The sequence below is a fragment of the Musa acuminata genome, chromosome BXJ2-8 (assembly GCF_036884655.1).
Source record: "Musa acuminata AAA Group cultivar baxijiao chromosome BXJ2-8, Cavendish_Baxijiao_AAA, whole genome shotgun sequence".
NCBI classification, from domain to species: domain Eukaryota; kingdom Viridiplantae; phylum Streptophyta; class Magnoliopsida; order Zingiberales; family Musaceae; genus Musa; species Musa acuminata.
Window position 1 is genome coordinate 8072028 of NC_088345.1, and position 22307 is coordinate 8094334.

General features: G+C 37.2%; 3 protein-coding genes and 1 pseudogene across 3 annotated transcripts; all 4 read left to right on the forward strand.

Annotated features, from left to right (window-relative positions):
- The first annotated feature begins 609 nt into the window (after positions 1–609).
- On the forward strand, positions 610–8029 carry LOC135619031 (uncharacterized). The gene is made up of 12 exons (XM_065120598.1): positions 610–882; positions 969–1053; positions 2000–2051; positions 2127–2147; positions 2246–2299; positions 3174–3224; positions 4132–4194; positions 4712–4777; positions 4932–4970; positions 6566–6688; positions 6875–6967; positions 7739–8029. The coding sequence occupies exons 1-12, from the start codon at positions 789–791 to the stop codon at positions 7919–7921; spliced, it is 924 nt and encodes a 307-aa protein (XP_064976670.1). The 5' UTR covers positions 610–788; the 3' UTR covers positions 7922–8029.
- A 515-nt stretch (positions 8030–8544) lies between these two features.
- Positions 8545–14956, forward strand: LOC103993298 (uncharacterized). Its single transcript, XM_009413308.3, has 7 exons — positions 8545–8798; positions 10353–10566; positions 11964–12130; positions 12814–12938; positions 14209–14272; positions 14412–14460; positions 14577–14956. The coding sequence occupies exons 1-7, from the start codon at positions 8601–8603 to the stop codon at positions 14654–14656; spliced, it is 897 nt and encodes a 298-aa protein (XP_009411583.2). The 5' UTR covers positions 8545–8600; the 3' UTR covers positions 14657–14956.
- Positions 14957–15561: 605 nt separating this feature from the next.
- Positions 15562–20823, forward strand: LOC135619033 (actin-related protein 2/3 complex subunit 5A-like). The gene is made up of 4 exons (XM_065120600.1): positions 15562–15768; positions 15863–15935; positions 16021–16121; positions 18301–20823. The coding sequence occupies exons 1-4, from the start codon at positions 15674–15676 to the stop codon at positions 18434–18436; spliced, it is 405 nt and encodes a 134-aa protein (XP_064976672.1). The 5' UTR covers positions 15562–15673; the 3' UTR covers positions 18437–20823.
- LOC135619762 (transcription termination factor MTEF18, mitochondrial-like) lies at positions 18685–20925 on the forward strand (annotated as a pseudogene).
- Positions 20926–22307: the final 1382 nt, after the last annotated feature.

The window sequence follows — 22307 nt, forward strand, 5'->3', positions numbered from 1 at the left end:
TTGGATCACGTTGGATTGACTTAAACGTCGACGATAATTCCTCCAATCAACTATCCACTTTGATTTATTAGTTTGCGATTTCATACCGAGCGAGAATACGATTTGATCGTCCGATATAAACTTCAATATAAAAAGATGTTTCGATGAATTCAACCATATGATTCAAAAAAATAAATCGTAATCATACCTAAAACAACATCGGTCTGCTTTTGAAGATGTCAATTATGCGAGTAAGGTAGGCGTCAATTATAGTAATCAGCAAAGAATCTCGACAATCAAGTGATGTATCTTATCATTTATTATTAGAAAAATCAGAATCTACAACATTTATATCAGAGTTGTGTCAATTATTTATTACACAATCAAATTAACAATCAAACATCAATCACCAAAACTTAAAGGACCCATTAATTTACAACATTTATTTATTTTTTTTATCTTTTGTCAATTAAAAAGAAAACTCTTTTTGCAACATTTAAAGTCTTAAGGCCCGTTAGTAAGAATTAATACAGTCGTAACACGTTGCCATCTTTAAATCCTGTGAACCAAATAGATTCGCGCGAGGCGGCCGTTTGCTTCCCCGCGACAGCTTCTTCGGCGCCCAATCCAACGGCCAAAATCGAAGGATGGCGTCCACGCCAACCACCAAATAGCTCTTTGAAACCAAGAAGCCATCGAAGTCTCAGACGTCAGACGACACCGCCCGTTTCCTTGCCATCCGAAACCCCTTTTCTCGGGGGGAACGGAGAACAAGCAACCCTCATTTCCGAAGGGAAAGTGTCTCAGGGATGGCCTCCGTGCTGCTATACTGGGGCGCTGTCGTCGTCCTCCTCGCCGCCTCCGCTCCCACTTCGTCTTCGATCCCCTTCGTCGTCTTGCACGGTACGTAGCATCTGAATGAACCCCGGAGCGTCCCGTTCTTTCTTGTTGAATCTCATCATCGGTGGATCGGCTTCGGTGCTTGTTAGGAATTGGGGATGAGTGTGCCAGTAAGGGGGTCTCGCAGTTTACGCAACTTCTGGGCAATTGGTCTCGCTCCGAGGGATACTGCATGTACGTAAGCCTCTCTTACTATTTGCTTATTTGAGTCAAATTGCTCTCTCTTTACCATCAATTGGTCGAATTGAGATAATGGGGATTGATGGATCTTGTGCAAGTTTGTCACTCATTTAAGTTCAGCTGGAGCTTCATTGAGTGCATGGTTGCAATGACCATAATTTACGCTTTAAGCTGCTTCGTTTTCCTTCCTATTGCTACTCCCCACGTGCTGATTCATTGATTTGCTTTAAATTTTCTTTCATATCGGTAGTGGGAAAGGATCAAATAGCAAAAACTCAATTTAACAGGCTAAAATTTAGTTGTAACTGTGAATTTTAACTTTCTTGCGGCAACATGTCTTTTAATGTCAAGTTTTTTTGTTTTCGAGTCTTATCTTGAAATTTAACACATTGTAGGAGGTTCAGGGCTGATTATGATATGGTTATTGGATGTAAAATTTTCATTTGCACTTTATAGCTGAGCAGATAAATATGGGAGAAGTCTTGATGTCAGATATAGGTTGAGGGTTCGAAATCTCATCCAGCAAACTTTTAGTAGATGACTAAAAAAAAAAAAGAATTAGGACTAGAAGCAGAAGTCTTGTTCATCATCAAGACAGATGTGACCAAATTAGACCTGTAAAAGGTAGTGTAATGAGTTCTTAAATAGACTACTGTTGGAAATGGATTAGAATTGGAAGATATTATTTGTTCTGCACCTTAATGCTATCCTAGGCTGATCCTGCCATTTTTTACTTGTTAAAGATAATGGTTTTCTAAGGTAGCACTTGATCTATATAATACAAAAATGGAGTCCTTTGGACAAATGTTTCAAGCTACAGGTGAGCTTTAATTCTTATTTTTAACAGATAAGGATTCTCCAATTAACTGGATAAAGACCTTCCTTTGTTTAATAATTCTGTTTTTTCTTTTGTCTGACGTTTTACCATTGTTCTCCTTAGAGAAATTGGAAATGGTGTCTGGGACTCTTGGATTATGCCACTTCAGCAACAGGTCGATTCTTTTCTTCGTAAATATGATCCTTATTATACATTCTAGCTCTAGTTAACACATTTTTGCAATTTACAGGCAGATGTTGTATGTGAGAAGGTGATTAATTTGTTCGGTTGAAGTTCACTAAAGTTGGTTCGTCATAAAAGCCAAGGTGCTTGTCGTTGGGCTCTTTAAATTGCATGCTTTTTTTTCAGGTCAAAGAGATGGGGGAACTTAGAGCAGGTTACAACATAGTTGGTCTTTCTCAGGTGATGATAAGTTTTTGTTGTTCTTTTTGGTTCTAGTAGTCATTTTCTAGATACCTGTATGTTCAAAATTATGAATTGTATTATTAAACAAGTTGTATAGCTTATAGTTGCATATTTTAGTTAATTTAGGCCTATTTATTGGTAAATATATGGTGTCATACCATTTCTAAATGAAGCTAGTTACACTTCTTTTGGCCCTATTTGTTGCCTATGTTGTAGCTAAAGCAATCAATTACACTTCTTATGACCATAATTGGTATGTTGCCCATCCCACATACCAATTATGGCTTGGACCATTGAGATCGGTATGGTTGGTTTTTTATGCCTTAGCATTAGAACCCCTATATTTGTCTGTTGGCCTCTGTTTGATATTTCCATTGATGGACTATTTTTTTAATTTTTGTGCAAGTTTACTTTCTGAAGCAACAAATGTATTGATTCAATATTCAGATTAGAAGTTGGAATCATGGTTAAAGATTAAAGATACTGTGGTTGTGGCCACCTAGTATTTAGTGAAAAATTTTAACCTGTGTTTAATCTTGAAATTTTAAAATTTATGGGTCATTTTTTCTTTTTGATATTATAAATTTATAATGTCTAGTTCAGAAAATATTGCATGAAATGCTAACGTGGGCCAATACAAGAAGAAAATCATAGGTGAGCAATTCCAATTTATTCTACTTAAAGAGGAATTAGGGTTTGGTTAAATCACTTCTCTGCTAAGATTTTGTTGCTGCAATGACGTTAACTTTATTGAAATCTTTAACTTCTCTTGCTTATTTGTTCATTTTTATCCAGATTGTTTCTGTTAGGCAATTAAGATGTGTTTTTGTTTAAAATACTAATCAAGAAGTTTATTGAACTGTTCTTTTAGGGAAACTTAATTGGTCGAGCAGTAGTGGAGTTTTGTGAAGGTGGACCTCCGGTAAGATATTATACTTCTATATGTTCCCTACTTCCAGGATTTGTTCTCTATTTCCTGAACATTTTTATCTTCACTAATATGAAAGCATTGATGCATGAAGCTGCATTATTTGGTCTCACATATTTGACAGTATTTAGGATTTGAAGCAGTGTTTCAGAGATGAAGTTGATATTTTTGTATTTTAGAAATGTATACTTTTATTTTATAATGCTCCAGGTTGTATGACAATTTCAAGCTTCCTGTACGGTCGAACATAGTTATAGAGGCTTATAACTGTTGCAGTGTCATTGACATGGATTGTAGTCGAATTATAGAGGGTCCATGATACAAGAATTGTCATGATGCATTTTCTAATGTGGCATATGTACATACTACATAGTACATAACTACATATAACAGCCTTTCTTTAGAAACATTTAAAAGTAACGGTCAGTCAGATACTTGATAAATTGGTTGCTATGATACATCTTTCTAGGTTAAAAATATGTTCTATGAAGTTATTTAAGTCAATCCTGATAAGCAACTTTATACTGAGCTTATGACAATGTTAATGGTTTCCACCAGGGTTAATATCTCATAGAGAACAGAATATAAGGAGTATCACTTCTTGAAGAAGGGCAGGTTGACCATTGTTCTTTAATGTACTGCATTAGTGTGATATATACTTTGCAGACATGCTAGGGCTTATAACTTCAATTAATTTTAACATTTTCTTGATTGATTTTATCTTTATTCAACATACTTAATATTGTGAACATAAGCATCCCTAGCAAGAACGGATTTTTTAAACTTATATGCTTTTATTGATTTTCATTACACAATTTTATTATGCTTTCCATGCCATTTGTTATTAAGAACACATCACGCTTGCTTTATGTGACTATATCTATTAAGGCTTTTGTAACAGGTTAAGAATTTCATCTCATTAGGGGGCCCTCATGCTGGTATCGCCTCTGTTCCGTTATGTGGTGTAAGTGCTCTGGAAGTGGCTCTATCTTGTTTATTCTTCCATATATGTCCCACGTACTTTACTTTTTGTCTACGATTAAGGCTATTTATGTAAGATGTCCAATTAGGGGCTTTTCACATTAAATAAGAGGCAACTTTGCCTATGATCTCATTGGAGTCAGCCATTACTTTTTGTAATATAGATTATGGCTTCCATCTTTCTGTTGAATTGTTTCTTCTTTCTGTATGTAGTCAAATAATATTAGACTGTTATTATGATGTGGTTACATGAGTTTTGTAATAAACTTTTCCTGATTTAGACTTGTACTTTTGGTTCCTTGTATATGAATATCCATGTAAAATTTTCATATGTTTGGCTGACTTTAGAATAGTTAGAAGAGTATGATCCTGGTTTCTTCATGTGTACTGCTTGAATGTTAGATTCTCAATGGTTTATCTCCAAACACTAAATGTTTCACAGAAATTGTTACATTTTGTAATTATGACTATATTCTTCCAATGTTGTTTCTTTCTTGCAGTCAGGGATCCTATGCAAACTTGTGGATAACCTCATCAAATTACAAATCTATTCAGATTATGTGCAGGTTTGTTTGCACTACATATTAGTATGCTGTAGCATGAAACAAATATCTAACTTCTTTGGAATTCTTCTATTTAAGCACTTTGAAATGAAATGTTTGTGTTAAGCCAACCATGACTACTATTTGGCACTTCTGACTTAAGATTGTTCCATCACAGGCCCACTTGGCTCCTAGTGGTTACCTCAAGATCCCAAATGTGAGTATTGCAGTTGAATTTGAATGGTCAACTTTGTCTTCTCATCTAAACTATTTTTATTGTTGTTTTTGATATGTAGTTATATTGCTCCTAATCACTTGGAACTTCCGAGAGTTAATGTGCAGCAAGCAGACAATTGTCACTCAAACTCATTAACTGACTAATTCCCTTACTTTATTTCACACATCTTATTTTATTAGGAAAGGCTTATTAGCCAACTAATGCACCTATGCTGGTCTAGTGAAAATTACATCCCACTGCTTAGTTATTTTAGGAAGTCAATCTTAAAACATCGTAGCTATGCTTTTTCTTTGTCCTAGAGCTTCTAGAATAATTGTTACTTAATCTACTGTACCAATGTATTTTGTATTGCAAGAGGCTGGTTGTCTGTGATCAGCAAGATCAGTAATCATCGTATATACCATGATATCACTTCTTCGCTATATTGCTGAAACATCAGAGTTTTCCTGCTGACATGTCGTATTATGTGAAGGGTTCTCTTGTGTCCAGTCAATGAAGGCTGCTTGCCAACTGATATGGTCCAGCATGTTTTGTTGTTCACCTACTTTAGGACTTGGATTTACCTAGACAATCCTTTAAAACCTTTAGTGGAGTTTGGGCATAGGAAATGTCTCCTCACCTTAAGGCCTTTGGTAAGATTACTATTGTTTTCTATTTGGATAGGAGCCCGAAGCTGGGGAAAACACTTTTAAAAGGATATGTGAAAGGAAACATTCCATCATAAAGTGGTATATGCAGTATCCAGAATGTTCTGCTGGTGAACAGTGCTGCAGATACTGTATTTTCTCAAATTCTTGGGAATCATAATCAAAATCCCACCCGCAAGTTAGCATTTCAAAGCCTCTGAAAAGGCAGAATTTTCTTAGCTAGAATGTGAATTGAAATGTGATCTTCTTTTGGCAAACACTATAAAATCATAATTGTTCAATCTGATCTCAATTCTATAATTGAACTCGTTGATAAAAACATCATCTGGTAATAAGCATATAGAATAATAGCTCAATAGAATATTGTTCTGGCTGGTTGCTATCTACGGTAGAAGTAATGCACTTATTAAAAAAAATCCTAAAAATAACTTTATAATATACATTTCTCCCCCTTTAGTTAAGAACTTCGAAAATAATATACTTATCACTATGTTATACGCTCTGTGTTATTGGTGGATCTGGGTTTCATCTCAATTGTCTATTCTACAAGACCAGCATAACTTTTGTTCCTTGTGCATGAAGTTCTTTTCATTTAATAAATTAATACTATTAAATAAGATTGCAAAATTAAACATCAGTTTGTAAAATTATCACATGAACACAGTAGGCATGAATTTCTAGATATCTATAGCATGGAGTTTAGGAAAGGATCATTCTTTTGGACTGATTGTGTATTGTGTATCACCATACTGTTACCATGCGCATGATATAGTCAAAGATGATTTACATACGACATCAATCAGATATTTTTTAGTGTTTGCAGTGACAAGTTCATTTTCTATCCTGCTGTTTTTATTTTCTATATTAAATGTTGCAATTTACTTGATTATGCTTTTCACTTGTAATGCCCGCTCTCAATTCTTTTAGGACATCCCTGGCTATATGGAAGGATGCATGTTCTTACCAAAGCTTAACAATGAAGATCCTAGCAAAAGAAATGCTACTTACAAAGAAAGATTAAGTAGCTTACAGAATTTGGTGCTTATCATGGTTAGTTCGGAAAGCTTTTTTTTTTCTTGTTTGATTGGTAAATAAAGAATCATAATTACCAGTACATTTTAGGATATAACAGATGAAATACTTATTTCTTTTGACATTAGAATCTCCTGTATCAACATCACATTCTGTAATGTGGGTAGAAGTTTCTTATATTTATGATTCCTACCCGCTGGACAGTTTGAGCACGACACAGTTTTGGTTCCTCGGGAGACATCTTGGTTTGGATTCTATCCAGATGACAACTTTAACCCAATTTTGCCTCCAAATCAGGTGAAGATTTTATCACTATTGAACATCTTTAATATCACTTGATCAATCATGTTTCTACATCTAATTATGTTTGAAATAAAAACTATCCATATTTAAGCGAATCTTCTATGATACACTACATGTTTTGACTTCATTCACTCCCAATTATTGTCTGTGCACTTGTCAACATTCCTTACATGTTAACTTTAATTTTTGTTGCATGGAGTGTAAGTACTGCTACAGACTTGTGGATGATTCAACTCTTGATGCTTTCTCTGCAGAAGGCGGTTAATATGTGGAATACTACTGTCGCATGCTTGGAACACAGTTCATAAGTTTCTATCTTTTTGCAATCTCTATTTAGAGGATTGCAGTCATCATATAGTATCAAGCAGGTTTTACAGTTCATCTAAATGTAATCTGCAGAAGCATTGGGTAGACATATCATTAAAATGAAGTATCATGGTCAATAAAAAGTATGGCACGGTTTTGAGCCTCGTAGACCTTACCAAATGCAAACTAGAACGGGTTGGGTTTTCAAGCTAACCATGCAAATTGATGACTTTTTAGAAATTGATGAGTTGAATTTTTGGTGCATCATGATGATCCAGATTTGTAAAGCCAGTTACACTGCAATTTTCTGTAAAACCAGATGATCCAGAAAATTAGTACATCATTAGACATACCGTCACTGATAACAAAATTCTATTTGAACAAACCAAACTTTATTTAGCTACATTATTTTCCTTCTTTGATGATTTCATTGCTTATTATGAAGAATTGACATTGCAGACCACTCTCTACACTGAAGATTGGATCGGTCTGAAAACATTGGACGATGCGGGACGAGTCAAATATATCAGCGTCAAAGGAAACCATATCAAAATCTCTCAAAGTGATATGAGAAAACATATTGTGCCATACCTGGAGGAGAACCCAGAGAAGTTCATGCAAAAACTTCCTATGAAAGAATAGTTCTCATAACTCTGATCCAAGTCTTATTCTTTTGTCCCCTACTTAAAGGGCAAACAGATGCAAATTTATTGATTGAATCTTCCTACATTATCTATGTTTTAGTGACAACAGCTACTGTCTAAATGGCCATTTGACATTCTCATTAAAAAAAAAAAATAGATTTTTTTTTATATTATTTATTTTCATATGTGTTATATCGAACTGAATAAAAAAGCTGATAATACTTATTAGTTGCATTACCAAATTCTCAGAATATACTGATGCAGGTTGTAATGTCTTCGAAGCATTGACTTTGTTGGTAGAGAATTCAACTAAATTTGCTTGGTTATTTGAGTATCTGAATTTTAGGTACTCGAATCCAACTCGATTACCTATTTTTCTCATGATTAAATGAAATTTGAATCCCATTTCCTAAATATTATATGAGTTTATAGTAGCCATGTTGATAATAGTTTTTTAAAGATAAAAAAGTATTGTGGATTTTAGGAGCGTCATGTTCATTAACTCCGAACCCTCAAATTCTTGTGGATCGTCCGATCGCCGCGGGCACCGCATCGCCACCCTTCATCATGATGTGTGATGGTGTGTGATTCGTTTCTGCTCCCTTGGAACCTTTTCGTTTTATTTTGTGCCGTTTCTTCCATTCATTTCCGTGACTGTGTTTTAGATCTTCGCGACGATGTTGGCGAGATGGGGAAGGGCCGCTTCCCAACTCGCTGCCGCTGCTGAATTGACGCGTAGGGTGGCCGCTCCGCGTGCCGCTTACCTCTCCGATCGGAGCTACTCCAAGGTCGGTACAGACGCCGCCGCCACCGTGACCGCTCCCTCGACTCCGGCCGTGTCTTCGCCCTCGAAGCTCCCCCTGAACAAACCAGAGGTAATCGAATGGAATCATGAAGCCCATCGCCTAATATTGATTGTTTTCTTCGATGATGTACTCGTGTAGGAAGACTCCGGTTCTGGAAAGACACCAATTTTCAAGGAGACGAGTACAAGATATCATCATGAGTGTTGTTTAGTCCTGAAAATGAAGCTATAGGTCTTAGAAAACAAATGAATCCTAAGTTTCTCAACGTCCCCATCCTATGTTGTCTTGTTGCAGCTTCACAACATGTCTTAGTGAGCATAAAAGAATTGTTACTGTGGCATCGTTATGCGCAATGTTTTCCTAAATTGGAGTTCTTGCAAATATATATTGAGTGGAAATGGAAGTCATCCACCATCTCGTGTTTCATGTGTCATTCAAATCTAGTATTACTTGGTAGGGTGGTTCGACGAATTTGAGAAGAATTGTGCTTCTAATGAAATTATTAAACCACTGGAAACATATCTCCTCTTTCTAGTGATGATGCTGATACAAATTGTGTGAACCCTTACACCTACGTGTACCAAATAATATGGATAATAGGTGGTTCCAGTTGTGTTGTTTTCATAAACAATTTTAATGTAGACTAAATTGATAGAATCTACTAGTGAAGTTAGTATCAAGACTGTACTATTTCAATGTGATCTAGTTTCCATTTTCTTTTTTCTTTTTTGACAATTAACAAATGAAGAGTGATATGAGCCATTCTCAGTTGTCATATTTCACCTCAACATTGTACCATTTTGACTTGCTAGCGGTGATGACTAAACAATCATGTTTTGAGTTTGACATAATGAACACTTAGAACAGCCAAGATTATGGTTGGGATAGTTGTGCAAAATTTGTGTCCATAACAGTCCTTGCATGTGACAAGCTCATGAGATGATTTATTATATAAAGAGGACTGACTTTTTCTTAAATGGGTTCTGTATGAATAGAATTGCTTAAATGATTAGTTGCCCATCGTCTCACAACAAGTCACTTAACTGAAAACTATAGTGTTATATCTTCCTTGTGATGTCATGAGAGACATTGTTTCTGTCTTTGTACTCCTGCTACATCTTTTATTCCAAAAGTTTGAACAAATTTAGTTGCAAATCAACATAATGACTCTTGGATCTTTGTTGTTGCATGACAGGATCCACGAATTGCATATCATAACAAGTCACATGATTTCATGTATGCCTACCGAAAATTTCACGTCTTTGCAGAACTACCTGTGGCTGCTAAACTAAATTGTAGTGTTATGCAGTTGTGCTAGCACCACACTCATCCTGATACTAATTTTTCCTAGCTCAATGTTAAAATAAAGGTTGAAACCTTCTCCCGCTGCTAAGTGTCAAGATCTATTTTGAAATCATGAATTTTCACACCAAATGTGCTTTTCTCTTTGTGACCCTGTATGACTGTACCATAAAATTGGTTTCAAAGTTACATAAGTTGATTTTCTCCTGTTGTTACGCCAGTTCTTTGGCTATAAACTTTGGAGTTATTTTTTCCATTTCAAAAGAACAATATCCTCTGAGTTTTCTTGTTTTGGTACTGAAAGCTAACATTTTTGGACAGGTTAGACTAAATGTTATGTTTTGGTCCAAGGCATGCTCATTGGCTTTGCCACCCAACTCTCCTCTGAGACTAGAAGAACCTCACTATGAGGGCATCAAGCGTCTAATCCTGAAGTTATTGTTGTTCTATAGCAAACAAAGCAAATCCATTAGAGGAGCAAATGTAGTTTATCAGCGCATCATTTCTCAGGTCGACAAGCCTGCTATTTATGATGGTGTGCCTTCTTCATTTTCTTTCTTTGCATATTGATTTTGCTTTTACTACTCTGACATGGTCAAATACATACTCCTTTTATTATTATTATTTTTGAAATTGAAAATTTTGAGCACACACATTCTGTGCCTAATATGCTTTTCTTCCTATTACAGGCAATCGTTTTACATTTCATTATTTCATGTTTGGATTACATAACATAGTATGTTATTTTACATATTGTACATATTGCTAAGGATTGATACAGAACGTAATATGTTATTCTATATATTGTACATATTGCTATGAGTTGCATAAAGCTTGAGCACAGTATTGTTAAAGAAGCTTAAATAAATAAATCCTTGCTTGCTAGAGTAAAACTAGATTGCAAGATTAGTTTTATTCTCAATACCATTATTTGTGCTATATTATGTGTTATTGTGCAAGTCATATTGTATTATTGCTACTTGGTTCCTTGTTTTAATTATTTGTATTATACTATTGTACTAATATATAGAGTTGACCCATGAATGTATCTTTAACATGAGAGTTATTGCAGAAGAGATTCTGTTGTTCATATTTCCTTATATCCATACTCCATCTCTTATTGGCCAAGATGGCATTAATTCACATTGCTGTGCTACGGTGACATGGGTACTCAACTTGTCGTGTCATTGTAAAGATGGGTCAAATATCGAATACATATTACAAGAGTTAGTACGTGGGAGAAAATCAATCTGATTCTGGTGGGGTCTCATACTGATCATAAAGTTTAACGATTCAAATGAAGTACTTGAAAGTTCAATTTAAAAATTAGAATTTGAACTTTACACAAAACAAGCAAAAATATCATGTAATCTCTTGTGTAGCAGAGCTACTATTGATGTTAGTTTGATCAAATACTTTTTTCACTTTTTTCAAGCAAGTGCAGCTTTTGACATTTTGTTTCCTTTGATGATTTGAAACATCAGCTACACTAGCCATGATTTTACATACAACTAGAAAGAGAAGTGTTTTCTTTAGCTCTCGCTAACTTGATTTTTCCTTTTGGAATCTTGGGACAGTCAAATTTTCTACTTCACAAAATAGTGATTCCCGAATCTTACGAGTTGTGCAATGTTGTCATAGAGGCATGTCATGGTATTTAGTTCCTATTGTTGTCTAATGCTTAACTTTTGTTTCTATCACTTCTGAACTAGTTTTTTTTTTCATGACTTTTCCATCTTCATGTGTTGGCTGAAAACTTGGCTAAGTAGTCTTTCTTAGGTAACATTATGTAATGGGCTCATGTATCACAAAAATCAGTCCTTGGCCTTGAGAACACATCTAAAACTATATTTTCATTACTTGAAATTCATGTAGTTTTTCTTGGACCAACACTTGATGGCCTAATTAAACATTTTGTATCCATTTATGCAGTATTTCAGTTGGAGAAAACATTTAAAACTACATTTTCGTTGCTTGTACTTCATATGTGGCTCTTCTTACGCCGCTTGAAGGAAGAGGGAAAGGAAGGAGTTGACTTTGGGCAATACTTGTATGAGATTTATAATCATGATTTGGAGTTGAGAGTGTCCAAGGCTGGGGTTAGTAGTTTCCTTTATGATTTTCTGTATCTCAATCAATTGCATTACATCTTTTTGACATAATTTTGTTGTATATCGAATTGTCAAATGCATATTTTGATTTAATGTAAACTTGTATGTCTAGATTATTCTGTCAGCACCGAGGTATGCAGTGTCTTAACAATGTCAAACTGCTTCAGTAAAACTCGACAAGAACCTACATTTGTGTGGACTTGGAAAAGAAGCTTAAACCAGTTAAATTTGAATCAATAAAAGAAAACATCAACATATTTTTTACTGTGGTTGTTCATTAGCTTCAAAATTGTTATCTATGCTCCAAACCATTGTAGTAAACTAGTAATTGCTAATAAGGAAAAGGCTGGCAGTTTATAAGAGAGGTACTGTCCCTTGATCTTTGGAACTCCTGCAACACTGAATGTAACCACTGAAATTTTAGTTCTCACTTTCGTTTGCAATAACTAAGACAAGTGTGATCTCCATTCACTAAACTAAATGATTTTTTTTGTCTGCCTTATTTCTGAAAAGCACAATCTACTTTTTTTACAAAATTATATTTTACAGAAAAATATATTAATTAAATACATGACTCTGATTGTCACTGTGATCATGCTCCTGAGTATCTCCAAGAACCATCTGATATTACAATTTACAGTGGATTGTTTTGTCTTGCGGCTGGATTGCAGGTTAACTTGTTATTGACAAAATGGATGAAGGATCTAGAGAAGATATTCTATGGCAATATTGTTGCATATGACACTGCCATGACCCCAGAAGCTAAACATGATGACCTTGCAAATGTAATATGGAGGTAACATGTTCCTCTGACCCATTTCTAAATCTTCTTGTCATGAGGGAATTTACTTGCATTGGCATGCCCACATGTTGGTTGGTTGGTATGTGCCCACAACTAAAGAGAATTAATTACTCATCGGGACTATCAACAAGATAAGTTGATAGAGGGATATGGCTGCTGATTTTCTGTTATCATGGTACATGCTGGTTGTCATGATTGAGATGTGTATGACTATTAGTTCCAGAATTTATCTTGAGAGGTTGGAATACTATTAAACCAATGTAAAAACGAGTAACAGGTATTGGATTAGAGCTTTCCACAATTTCATGTAATGAAAATTGTGGAACATCATCAATCAATGTTCTAAATATTTTATTATTCCTTGTACTTAAACTAGAATATGTTCGAAGTGCAATGAGATGAGTTCAAACCAATGATCACCATTTTGGATTCCAGACCCATTTTAGTGATCTATCGGACCAGTATATACTGGCCAGTACCAATGTACCATGTAACAGTACACCGATATGTACCAGTGTTTCGAAGGGGAAGAAAAAGGAGAACAGAAATGAAAAGGAAGAGAGAAGGAAGAAGGAAGAAGAGCAAGCAGCAAAGGAGGAAGAAGCGGAAGTAGAGAAGGAAGAAGAAAGAAGAAGAGGAGGTGAAGAGGTGAGCGCGTACCTTGGAAGAAGGAATGCGCCGGTGAAGCGATAGTGATGACAGCAGCGTTGAATGCGCGAGAAGAGGGCTCGTGTTCGCGAGCTCTAATTTCTATTTTAGGATTTTTTTTAATGCCAAGTTGGATGGGGCCCATTGCTATTTTTATTTTTTAATTATTTTAATTGAACTGGACAGGGCCACTAGAAACGGGGATGATCTGCATAACGGCCCATGCCCGAACCGGTACATACCGCCTGTTTTGTACCATTTCGGGTGGAACCGCAAACCTTGATTCAAACTATGGATACTGTAGATAAGAGCAAGACCTAACAAGACTTGGTTGGAAACTGTAAAGGATGTGATGTCACTTGGATTATCTATCAACCTTGTTCTCAACAGAGCTCAATGGCCAGAAAGGATCCACATAATACTATTTCAATATTAAAGCACCACATAGTCAGAATCATCTTCGGTTCGTGGCATCATGTTCATTTGACCGTTGTTTTTTATCTGCACAATTTGTTAGACTTGTTTGGTCTTTAAGTGCTAGTTTCAATACGTGCAGTACTCTGACAATTTCTTGTCCAGCAATTTGGTAATGAAGCTGGTGCAACTACTGTTTCAGGAATATTTTCTCCGAAGATGGTTCTGGGTTATCAAATGATGCTGCTGCTACTGCTGCTGTCCAGGCATATTCTCTATTTATTACTTTTAACTGACTATAACATGACATGTGCAACATGGAGAAGCTTCCCATGCTGAACTATGATAAATTTATGTTAGTAACTTCCCACTGGAATGAATTTTGCCATATTTTTGTGATTTCAGGCCATGGCTCGATATACTCGCAGGGAATCTACCTGTCTTTTATTGACAGGTTTAATTACTTCTGCTACATATCATCATAACTTTGCTTAAGCTTAGCCTTTATCACAAATATTTGTTGATAATGATTATTTTCTAATCTCCCTGCAAATTAACTCTGATGTTCAGACAAGGAGGCTATATTCTCTGGCAACTTCATGTTTACCTCATTGGAGAACAAGCCTAACCCTGGGAAGATAACAAATTGAGCCTAATGTTCCACAGTAAGGCGACAAATGTAATCTTCTGGATTAAAGAAGTTAATCATGCAAATATGATGAATTAAGAATGTTTATGGCTCTACACTGTTTTTGTTAAATGAAAACTCATTTTTTAGTCTATGGATGGATGCATCCCAACTCAACAAGGAACAACACATTTCTGTATTGTTGAGTTTTCTGCAAATGGAATGATTTGTAATAGTGGACAGCCCTTTCAACTTGTTGAAAAAACTGAGATCTACACCCCTTTTTTGTTGTTGTTAAATCTCAGTTGAATGTTTGGTTTCATGTGTTTACTCACTTCATTGGCATGTTCTTTTATAGACTTATTGGTGTCCATGATGTCAACTGAATGTTCTGGTTCTGGAAATGTGTGTATGGTTTGGTCCAATACTGAGATCAATTGCATGCAAAGGTAAAACAATCAGATGACTGCAGTGATCTAAGCACTCAATAGCCAAAAGATCCAATCTTCTCAACCTATACATGTTACTAATTTTTTTTATAAATAGTGCATACTTCAAAATATTTTTTTATATCTATATATAACTTTTTTACTTGTGAAAAATTATCAGAGAATGGTTGCTTTTATATTTCTGGTTTCTTATTGGTATTTTGTAATGTAATTAGATTATTACAGTTACTTTTACAATTTTTATAATTTTTTGATTTTTATTTAAGTAATTTACAAAATTATTAAATTCAATATCATTTTTCATTTGCATTTTGTCTAATTAATAGTAATGATTTTATCTGGCTTCTCAATTTGGACATATTTCAGACATGATAACCCACTATCCAACTTCAACCCCAACCCGGATTCGGATCCGACCCGATACTGAAAGGATTCTATACCACTTGAACTGGGTCGAGATACCAAGATGACCGGTAGCCCGGTCCAATACCGGACCGGTCCGATCCTGACAACTGATCCCCCTTCTGTCGGCTATAAAGCTATCGGTGGAGGCCGAGGCGGAGACGGCGACGGGACGGTGGCGGTGACCAATGGCGACGGTGGGCTTTCTGGAAGACGAGAACCTCGAGGCGATCATCACCCGGATCGAGCACAAGTCCCGCAAGATCGAAAGCTTGCTTAAGCAGTGAGTTCGAATCTAATCCTAACCCCGATTCCAGCTGAATCTACAAAGATCCAGTCTTTCCTCGTAGGCCCTAATGCTGAACCCCTAATGGCAGATCTAAGCCGGTGGAGGCGCTTAAGACGGCGTTGGAGGGTTCACTCTTGAAAACCAAAGATGAGAGGTGCAAGGTTAGTTGGGATCGAATTCCTCGCCGCTTCGAGTGTTTAAGTTTTGATTTTTAGGTGAAGAATTATAGCTCTTTTGGGGCTGTAGTCGGCGAATTGGATAGTGGTGCATCGGGCGATCATGGCTATCAAGGATGTGGATGCGATGTTCTCTTCCTTGGATCCCGAGTATTACGACATTCTCATGAAGTAAGACAAATCAATCTTTTCTTTCCCAGTTTCTGTTATATTTATGATTTGTTCTGCGATGTTGTTCGTTATCATTATCACATGGATTTGATGTTTTAGCAACATCTTTTTCAAACTATTCGGATATAGCTTGATATTTCCGCAATTTTTTTGCGTTCGCTTTGTCTTCCTTTGGAATGTTAAAGGTACCATGACTAGTGGGAAACTTGGAAATCAAGAATATAGAAAGATGCGCAATGTTGACTTGATCTAATTGCAGAGTTAGCTTATACCAAGTTTAGACTGGATGAAAATATACTTTCTGAAACAGTTGATATTGGGATAATGGGGAAGGCAATGGCTTTATGCGACAAGAGGATCCTTAAACCTATCCATGCTAGCCTTTAAATGGATTGGGATAGTTACTCTAAGATTTTTTGCATGACTAATGGACCTTGATTATAATGAATTGGCAAATTCCTTTATTTAAAATATTTTGGCATTATTTGTTTCTTTTGATGTTGAAGGTTGATTGCCAAAACTAATTTCTAGCTTTTGTTTCTCAACATAAATTTCTGAAAATGACACTTTTGTTCATAACATGTCCATAATTTAAGAAATGGTCAAGTTGTAGATGAATTTTGACATTAATTACAGCCTGATGGTTTCTTAATAAACATGCGACTGGATGCTTTATGATGCACACTTTTGTTTACATCATAGAGGACCAAAGCATTAAATTATTTTGGTTGTGATCCTTCTTGTGCTGTATCCTGGCCACTAGACTAGATCCTAGCGAGTGTTATGGTTAAGGGTACATTGGATCGAGGGACTTATAATCTACTGTGATATAGTTATAAAGACAAACGCCTGGGTGCAATGACTTATGTGAAAGTGAACTACTGGGCACATTTTGGCTGAATATGCACTGAATGAAATGCCAATTACAAATAGTGGTTGCTTGTAGCTCATTTTGAAATGGTTCTTGATGTTTGGTGGGTTAAAGATGCATATTATGCTGGCGTAAGAGATTTGGAGCATAATCACGAGCAGTGCTTATCTTTATGTCGATGCTACACATGAAGGTTGACTCATATAAGAGACTAATAAATGTTTTATGTTGGAATGTAGTCCCTGTAAGAATATTTCTCATGTTGTGTTCTTGCTATCAAGTATGTCGGGATGCCCAATTTGAACTGTGGTGAGGATTGCAATATCTGTAAAATTTGTAACTGTATGAGAATACTATTGAGCTATGGGTCAAGTAGACTCAAACTAGTTGTTTTAGATTTTGCTCTATCCCCACAAACATGTTTTCTTATATTATGATCCAGACCTAGCATGGTCATAATTTACAACAGAGCTGCAAAAGTATGGATATAAACATGGAGTAGGTAGTGAATACCCAATATGGAGTCTTGGAGTAGTTAAATAGATTTTGGGTGCAAATTTGTGATAAAATGTTCCCAACTATGCAAAGGTCTCTAATACAAAGGGAAGAAAGTTGGTTAAGAGTTTTATCTTGGTTTCAAGGATGAATTGGTTCATATAGTCTTTTCTAGAGACAAAATGCTACTTAATTCCAAGGTAGTTGTGATCTATATATAAATACAATTTTTATGCTTGGTTAATATGATGTAAAGCATGAGCTTTAAGTAAGTTTAAGATCTTATTATTTCTACATTGATTTGTAGGAATGTATGTTCGGATATTTCTCAACAAATGAACTTATATTCTTAGTTAAATGTTTCTTCACAGAAAACATGCATGATGAGTGTTATTCAAGGGTTGTGACAATCCTCTGTAGTTTTGGAAGTAATTTGTTTTGACCATTTCAATGGTTTGTGTCCCAGTGACACAGTGACTAAGATTGAAGTCATGGAGAGAGTCTCCTCCTCTCCGGTTGTGTTAATGGGAGCCTGATTCATTGGGTTATTCTACTATTTTTCTCAACTTAATCTGATAGGTAGTAGCTTAGACATAACGAGTCTTTTAAGCATATGATCCAAAATGCTCTTATTGTCATATCTAAACTGCATGGAGGATGTTCACAAGGAGTCTCCAATACATTGGTGTTCTTCCAAATAGTACTCGACTAGTCCTATCGTCTTCCACATAGAGCAGCTCATCTTCTGATACCAAATTCTGATGCCATCTCTTGTAATTTGTTGGCTGCTCACAGACATTCTAAAACATGCAGGTATTTATATAGAGGCTTAGCAACTGGAGATCGACCTACATGTGACCAGTGCCTCAAGATCCATGAGAAGCTGACAGAGAAAGCAGGGTTGGGTTGTATTCTTCGCTCCTTAGCTGACACCATTAATACTGTGTAAGCTTCACACAAAAGCAGCAACCTTGTTCTTGTGACACTTATTCGCTTACCACAAATGAGTGACATTAGCAAAGCGCTGTCTTGAGTTCGTTTCCGACAGAGCTCCATGTGTTGGCTTCATCATATCTTCATGCTATTTTAGTTGATTCATAACCAAGTTGTTACACGCACGTGCCCACGCACGCGCGAACACTCACAGGCGCACACACGGTTCTGATGGTTCTGCCAAGCCAAAGCCGTTCGCCTTGAATCCTAATCCTTCCTTCCTTAGCGTTGCACCTGGGCTCGCCCTGGCGGCTGAAGCTCCTGTGCACACTGCCGCCGAAGCTGAAGAACGTGTGCTACCGCCACCGTGCGCGTGCCCTGGTGGAGGCGCAGCGCGTGCTCACCGACTACCTCCACGGCACGCGCGCCCTCCCCTTCTTCCACTTCGACTACATCGCCTCCCACTCCCCCTTCGCCCTCTCCGCGTTCGTCGCCCAGGTCCCCTTACCCCCGGACGCCGCCGTTGACTACCTCAGATGCACCCTCACCCGTTTCCTCCCCTACCACCCCGTCAACGAGTTCGAGTTCTTCTTCGAGAGCATCGGCCTCCCGGCCTCCTCCTGCGCCGCCGCCTCCTCCTCCCGCAGCATCTTCCTTTCAGACGACGCCCCTCTCCTCGCCGCCGTTTCCGCCCTCATTCACTTCGGCTTCCCCTGGACCAAGCTCGGCCTCCTTTACCGCGAGAAGTCCTCCATCTTCTCATCCGTCCCCAGCTGCCTTGTCGCTCGGCTGCGCGACCTTGAGGCCCGCGGCTTCCACCGGGTCTGCGTCATCGGCATCTGCCTCGCGTTCCCTACCGCGATGACTGTTGATGCTGAGCCCGGCGGGGAAATTGATCGCTTGCTCCAGGATCTGAGAACGGTCTTTGTGGACTTCAGTCTGGCCGAGAGCGTGCCCGAGGACAATGTTGATGTGTTCCTTCAGATTTGCAGGAGGATTCGAGTGTTCTACGATCTTGGTTCCAGCAGGGGGACAATGGGCGAGCTGATGGGCATGAACCGAAGGATTTTCTTGGAACTGGATGAGGAAGCCATCGCACAGAAGTTGAAGTTCTTCATCAAGCTAGGTATGGAGGAAGAGAAAGTTGGGCCCTTTATTCTGGGATGCCCAGATATTTTGGATTTTGATTTGGAAAACCCTATCATCGCAATGCCAGAGTATCTGAAACGTGTTGGATTAGCTAAAATGAAGTTATTCTGCTGCCTCAGAGGTATCCATATGTATTGGGCAAAAATAAATTGGGGAATTTGCCAGGAATCATCCGTGCCATGAACCTGCACAAGTGGTTCTTAAGCAGGATTTTGGATGGGAATCACCATTACCTTTCATCTTCTTTGGTTTCTGCTACATCACCTGATACCGAATTGGAGAGCAAATTTCTACAAGGTTTGGAGAGGGTAAAATGTGGAAGGAGTAGTCTGTGGATAACAAGCTCAAATTCTTGCTAGGTATTGGACTTGGGCAGAATAAGGCCACTGTTAGATGCCTTTTACTGATGTACAGCACAAGTGGCCAATTGCAGGAGCGCTTTGATTGCCTCCTTGAGATGGGTATCGAGTACTCCACGCTATGTAAGAGGATAAGCATGGTTCCTAAATTACTTAACCAAAGCAAAGAGATGCTTTATGAGAAGGTGAATTTCCTTTGCAATGACGTGGGTTGTTCCTTGGACTGCCTTGATAGTTATCCGGCTTTTCTTTGTTTTGACCTGGAGAATAGGATCAAGCCAAGATATAAGATGCTAAAATGGCTTAAAGAACATGGCTTGCTCAAGAAGCTTTTTTCCCCCATTAGTGTCCTTGCTAGATCTGAGAAGAGCTTCATGATTAACCTCTATAGTGCCCATCCAGCAGCTCCTAAGCAATGGTTGGAATGCTTCTCCGGCTAGCACTGTTCAAGATCTCACCTCATTGGTGCAATTTTATTCATAAGCATTAAGGTGATTCCAAACCTCTGAATTTGATTTTTTGCATCTCTTTTCAGTTGTAGATGTAGATTGCTGTATTCAACTGTTAAAAGTATCTTGGGACGCAAGTTTCAGGTTGTAACCCTGCCAACTGATGCAGAGTGATTCTTCAGCACTAGCATCTCGAGACCAAGTCTTGGCTGTTGTTATTCTAGTTAAGATGGAAAGATTTGCACATGAATCAGGGAACTTTGGTCTTTAATGCTTCATATCAACTTTTATTCACCAAAATTTGTAATTGATATATTGTCCCTGTATAGGATTTACTAAAAGAGGGAAAATTGTTTTGTTGGTTGCTGGTCTCTCCTTTTAACTGATTGTTTGTATAGATTTGACATTCTTCTTAGCGTGATACACTGAACTGAAAGTGGTGCTCACATATCACTTTGCTCTGATTTTGTGCCTTTGTGGTCCACCTGGAGTAAAATGTCCAAGATTTCATGAATCTTATACATTTGTATTTTAATTGATGCTGGCAACCGAAACTATGCTTTCTTTATTGTTAATTTGTTAAGACTACCCAAATATTCCTGTCGGTTATCTAAAGAAACACTTCATTTTCTATTACCAACATGTCTGTGGTTGGCTTATTTTATCCAAATTTGCTGGCATGCAAGATCATACTTTTGTTCTACTTGTCCAATTTGAGCACCTCCTCAGGAATTAATCCTCTGCTTGTAGCTACTTTATCATTACCTCCAGTTAACTTGATCTGCTTAAAGAGCTTGCATTTGGTGATGGGAAGAGACTTCTTTCTCTGGTGCTATGCCGTTTACTACTCAGGAACCTTGTTCTGTGTTCCCTCTGATGAATTATTGTCTTCTGAGATTTTGAGCTTCTTAGTGTTGTTTGGTGACATGCGTCCATCTGAAAGTTACTGCTTTTGTTGGATAAACAGTATCATATTTTTCTTGTTAATTGGTGTTGTTCGTTGAGCTCGCCTGATTGATCTAACATCAGCACTGAATCCATCTAGTTGTGAGCAAAAGAGTATATATGAGAAATAAACACATTCTTTTAGGGTTGTTCTACAGTAAGTTGGATTGAACTAGATTCTTTAGTCCATGCATTTTTTAGTGTTATGTTTCGTGAATTTGTTGTTTTAGCATAGTAAGAGTACAAACTGAGGTTGTATGCTTCTTGGTATGGTGAAAGGTTTTGAACCTGTAGATCTCTGGAACTACTGGTTTTCCACATTAGTTTATGTAATTGTAAGCTTTTTTTAAGTTGTCAAATTGTCCCTTCATGTTATCATTTATGCCACCTTTTGTTGCTGGTTTCTTCATTTTGCTTTTGAGAAAGAACCCTGCTTGTTGCTCTGCCTTGCCATTGATGTTGACCTCACTCCACGAGGCAGAGAGGATTGCTTTCTTCATTTGTGCTCGTTATCTTGCTAACTTTTTTTTATCTTACTGTTGGCAGAGCATCTTTATCTAATGAGTCACAATTGTTTAATTCAATGTTTGTTCTTTGCAATTGGCAGAATCTAGTCATTTTTCTCCAAGAAGCATGGAAACGACTTTTTTGCATGTATGTAATATCTCGAGTTTTATTTCAACTTGTCTTTGATTTAGATTGTGGCATGTAATATCAAAAGTTTCATTTTGATTTTCCTATTCGAGTTATGTTGAATACATGGTAACTATGTTGATGACATGAAGAAGTTCGCGCCTGACCTTGGTTCTCTATTATCATTACATGCTAAATCTTTCCACCAGTTAGTTTTGTCGCATCCCTGCTTATATAATTCATTTTTATGTTTCTTCTTTTGAAGTAATCAGTGCTTTCTGTAGTTTGGATGGATTGCACATCGTTGAGATGGGAGCAAGATTATTTCTTGTTGACTGGTAAGTGATAACAT

Excerpts from the sequence above, each read along its gene's own strand:
- LOC135619031 (XM_065120598.1), top strand. The coding sequence starts at position 789 with ATGGCCTCCGTGCTGCTATACTGGGGCGCTGTCGTCGTCCTCCTCGCC. Across the intron at positions 2,148-2,245 it reads CAGATGTTGTATGTGAGAAG|GTCAAAGAGATGGGGGAACT; the intron begins GTGATTAATTTG and ends CTTTTTTTTCAG. Across the intron at positions 3,225-4,131 it reads TTTGTGAAGGTGGACCTCCG|GTTAAGAATTTCATCTCATT; the intron begins GTAAGATATTAT and ends CTTTTGTAACAG.
- LOC103993298 (XM_009413308.3), top strand. The coding sequence starts at position 8,601 with ATGTTGGCGAGATGGGGAAGGGCCGCTTCCCAACTCGCTGCCGCTGCT. Across the intron at positions 8,799-10,352 it reads TCCCCCTGAACAAACCAGAG|GTTAGACTAAATGTTATGTT; the intron begins GTAATCGAATGG and ends ATTTTTGGACAG. Across the intron at positions 10,567-11,963 it reads CAAGCCTGCTATTTATGATG|TATTTCAGTTGGAGAAAACA; the intron begins GTGTGCCTTCTT and ends CCATTTATGCAG.
- LOC135619033 (XM_065120600.1), top strand. The coding sequence starts at position 15,674 with ATGGCGACGGTGGGCTTTCTGGAAGACGAGAACCTCGAGGCGATCATC. Across the intron at positions 15,769-15,862 it reads ATCGAAAGCTTGCTTAAGCA|ATCTAAGCCGGTGGAGGCGC; the intron begins GTGAGTTCGAAT and ends CCCTAATGGCAG. Across the intron at positions 16,122-18,300 it reads TATTACGACATTCTCATGAA|GTATTTATATAGAGGCTTAG; the intron begins GTAAGACAAATC and ends TAAAACATGCAG.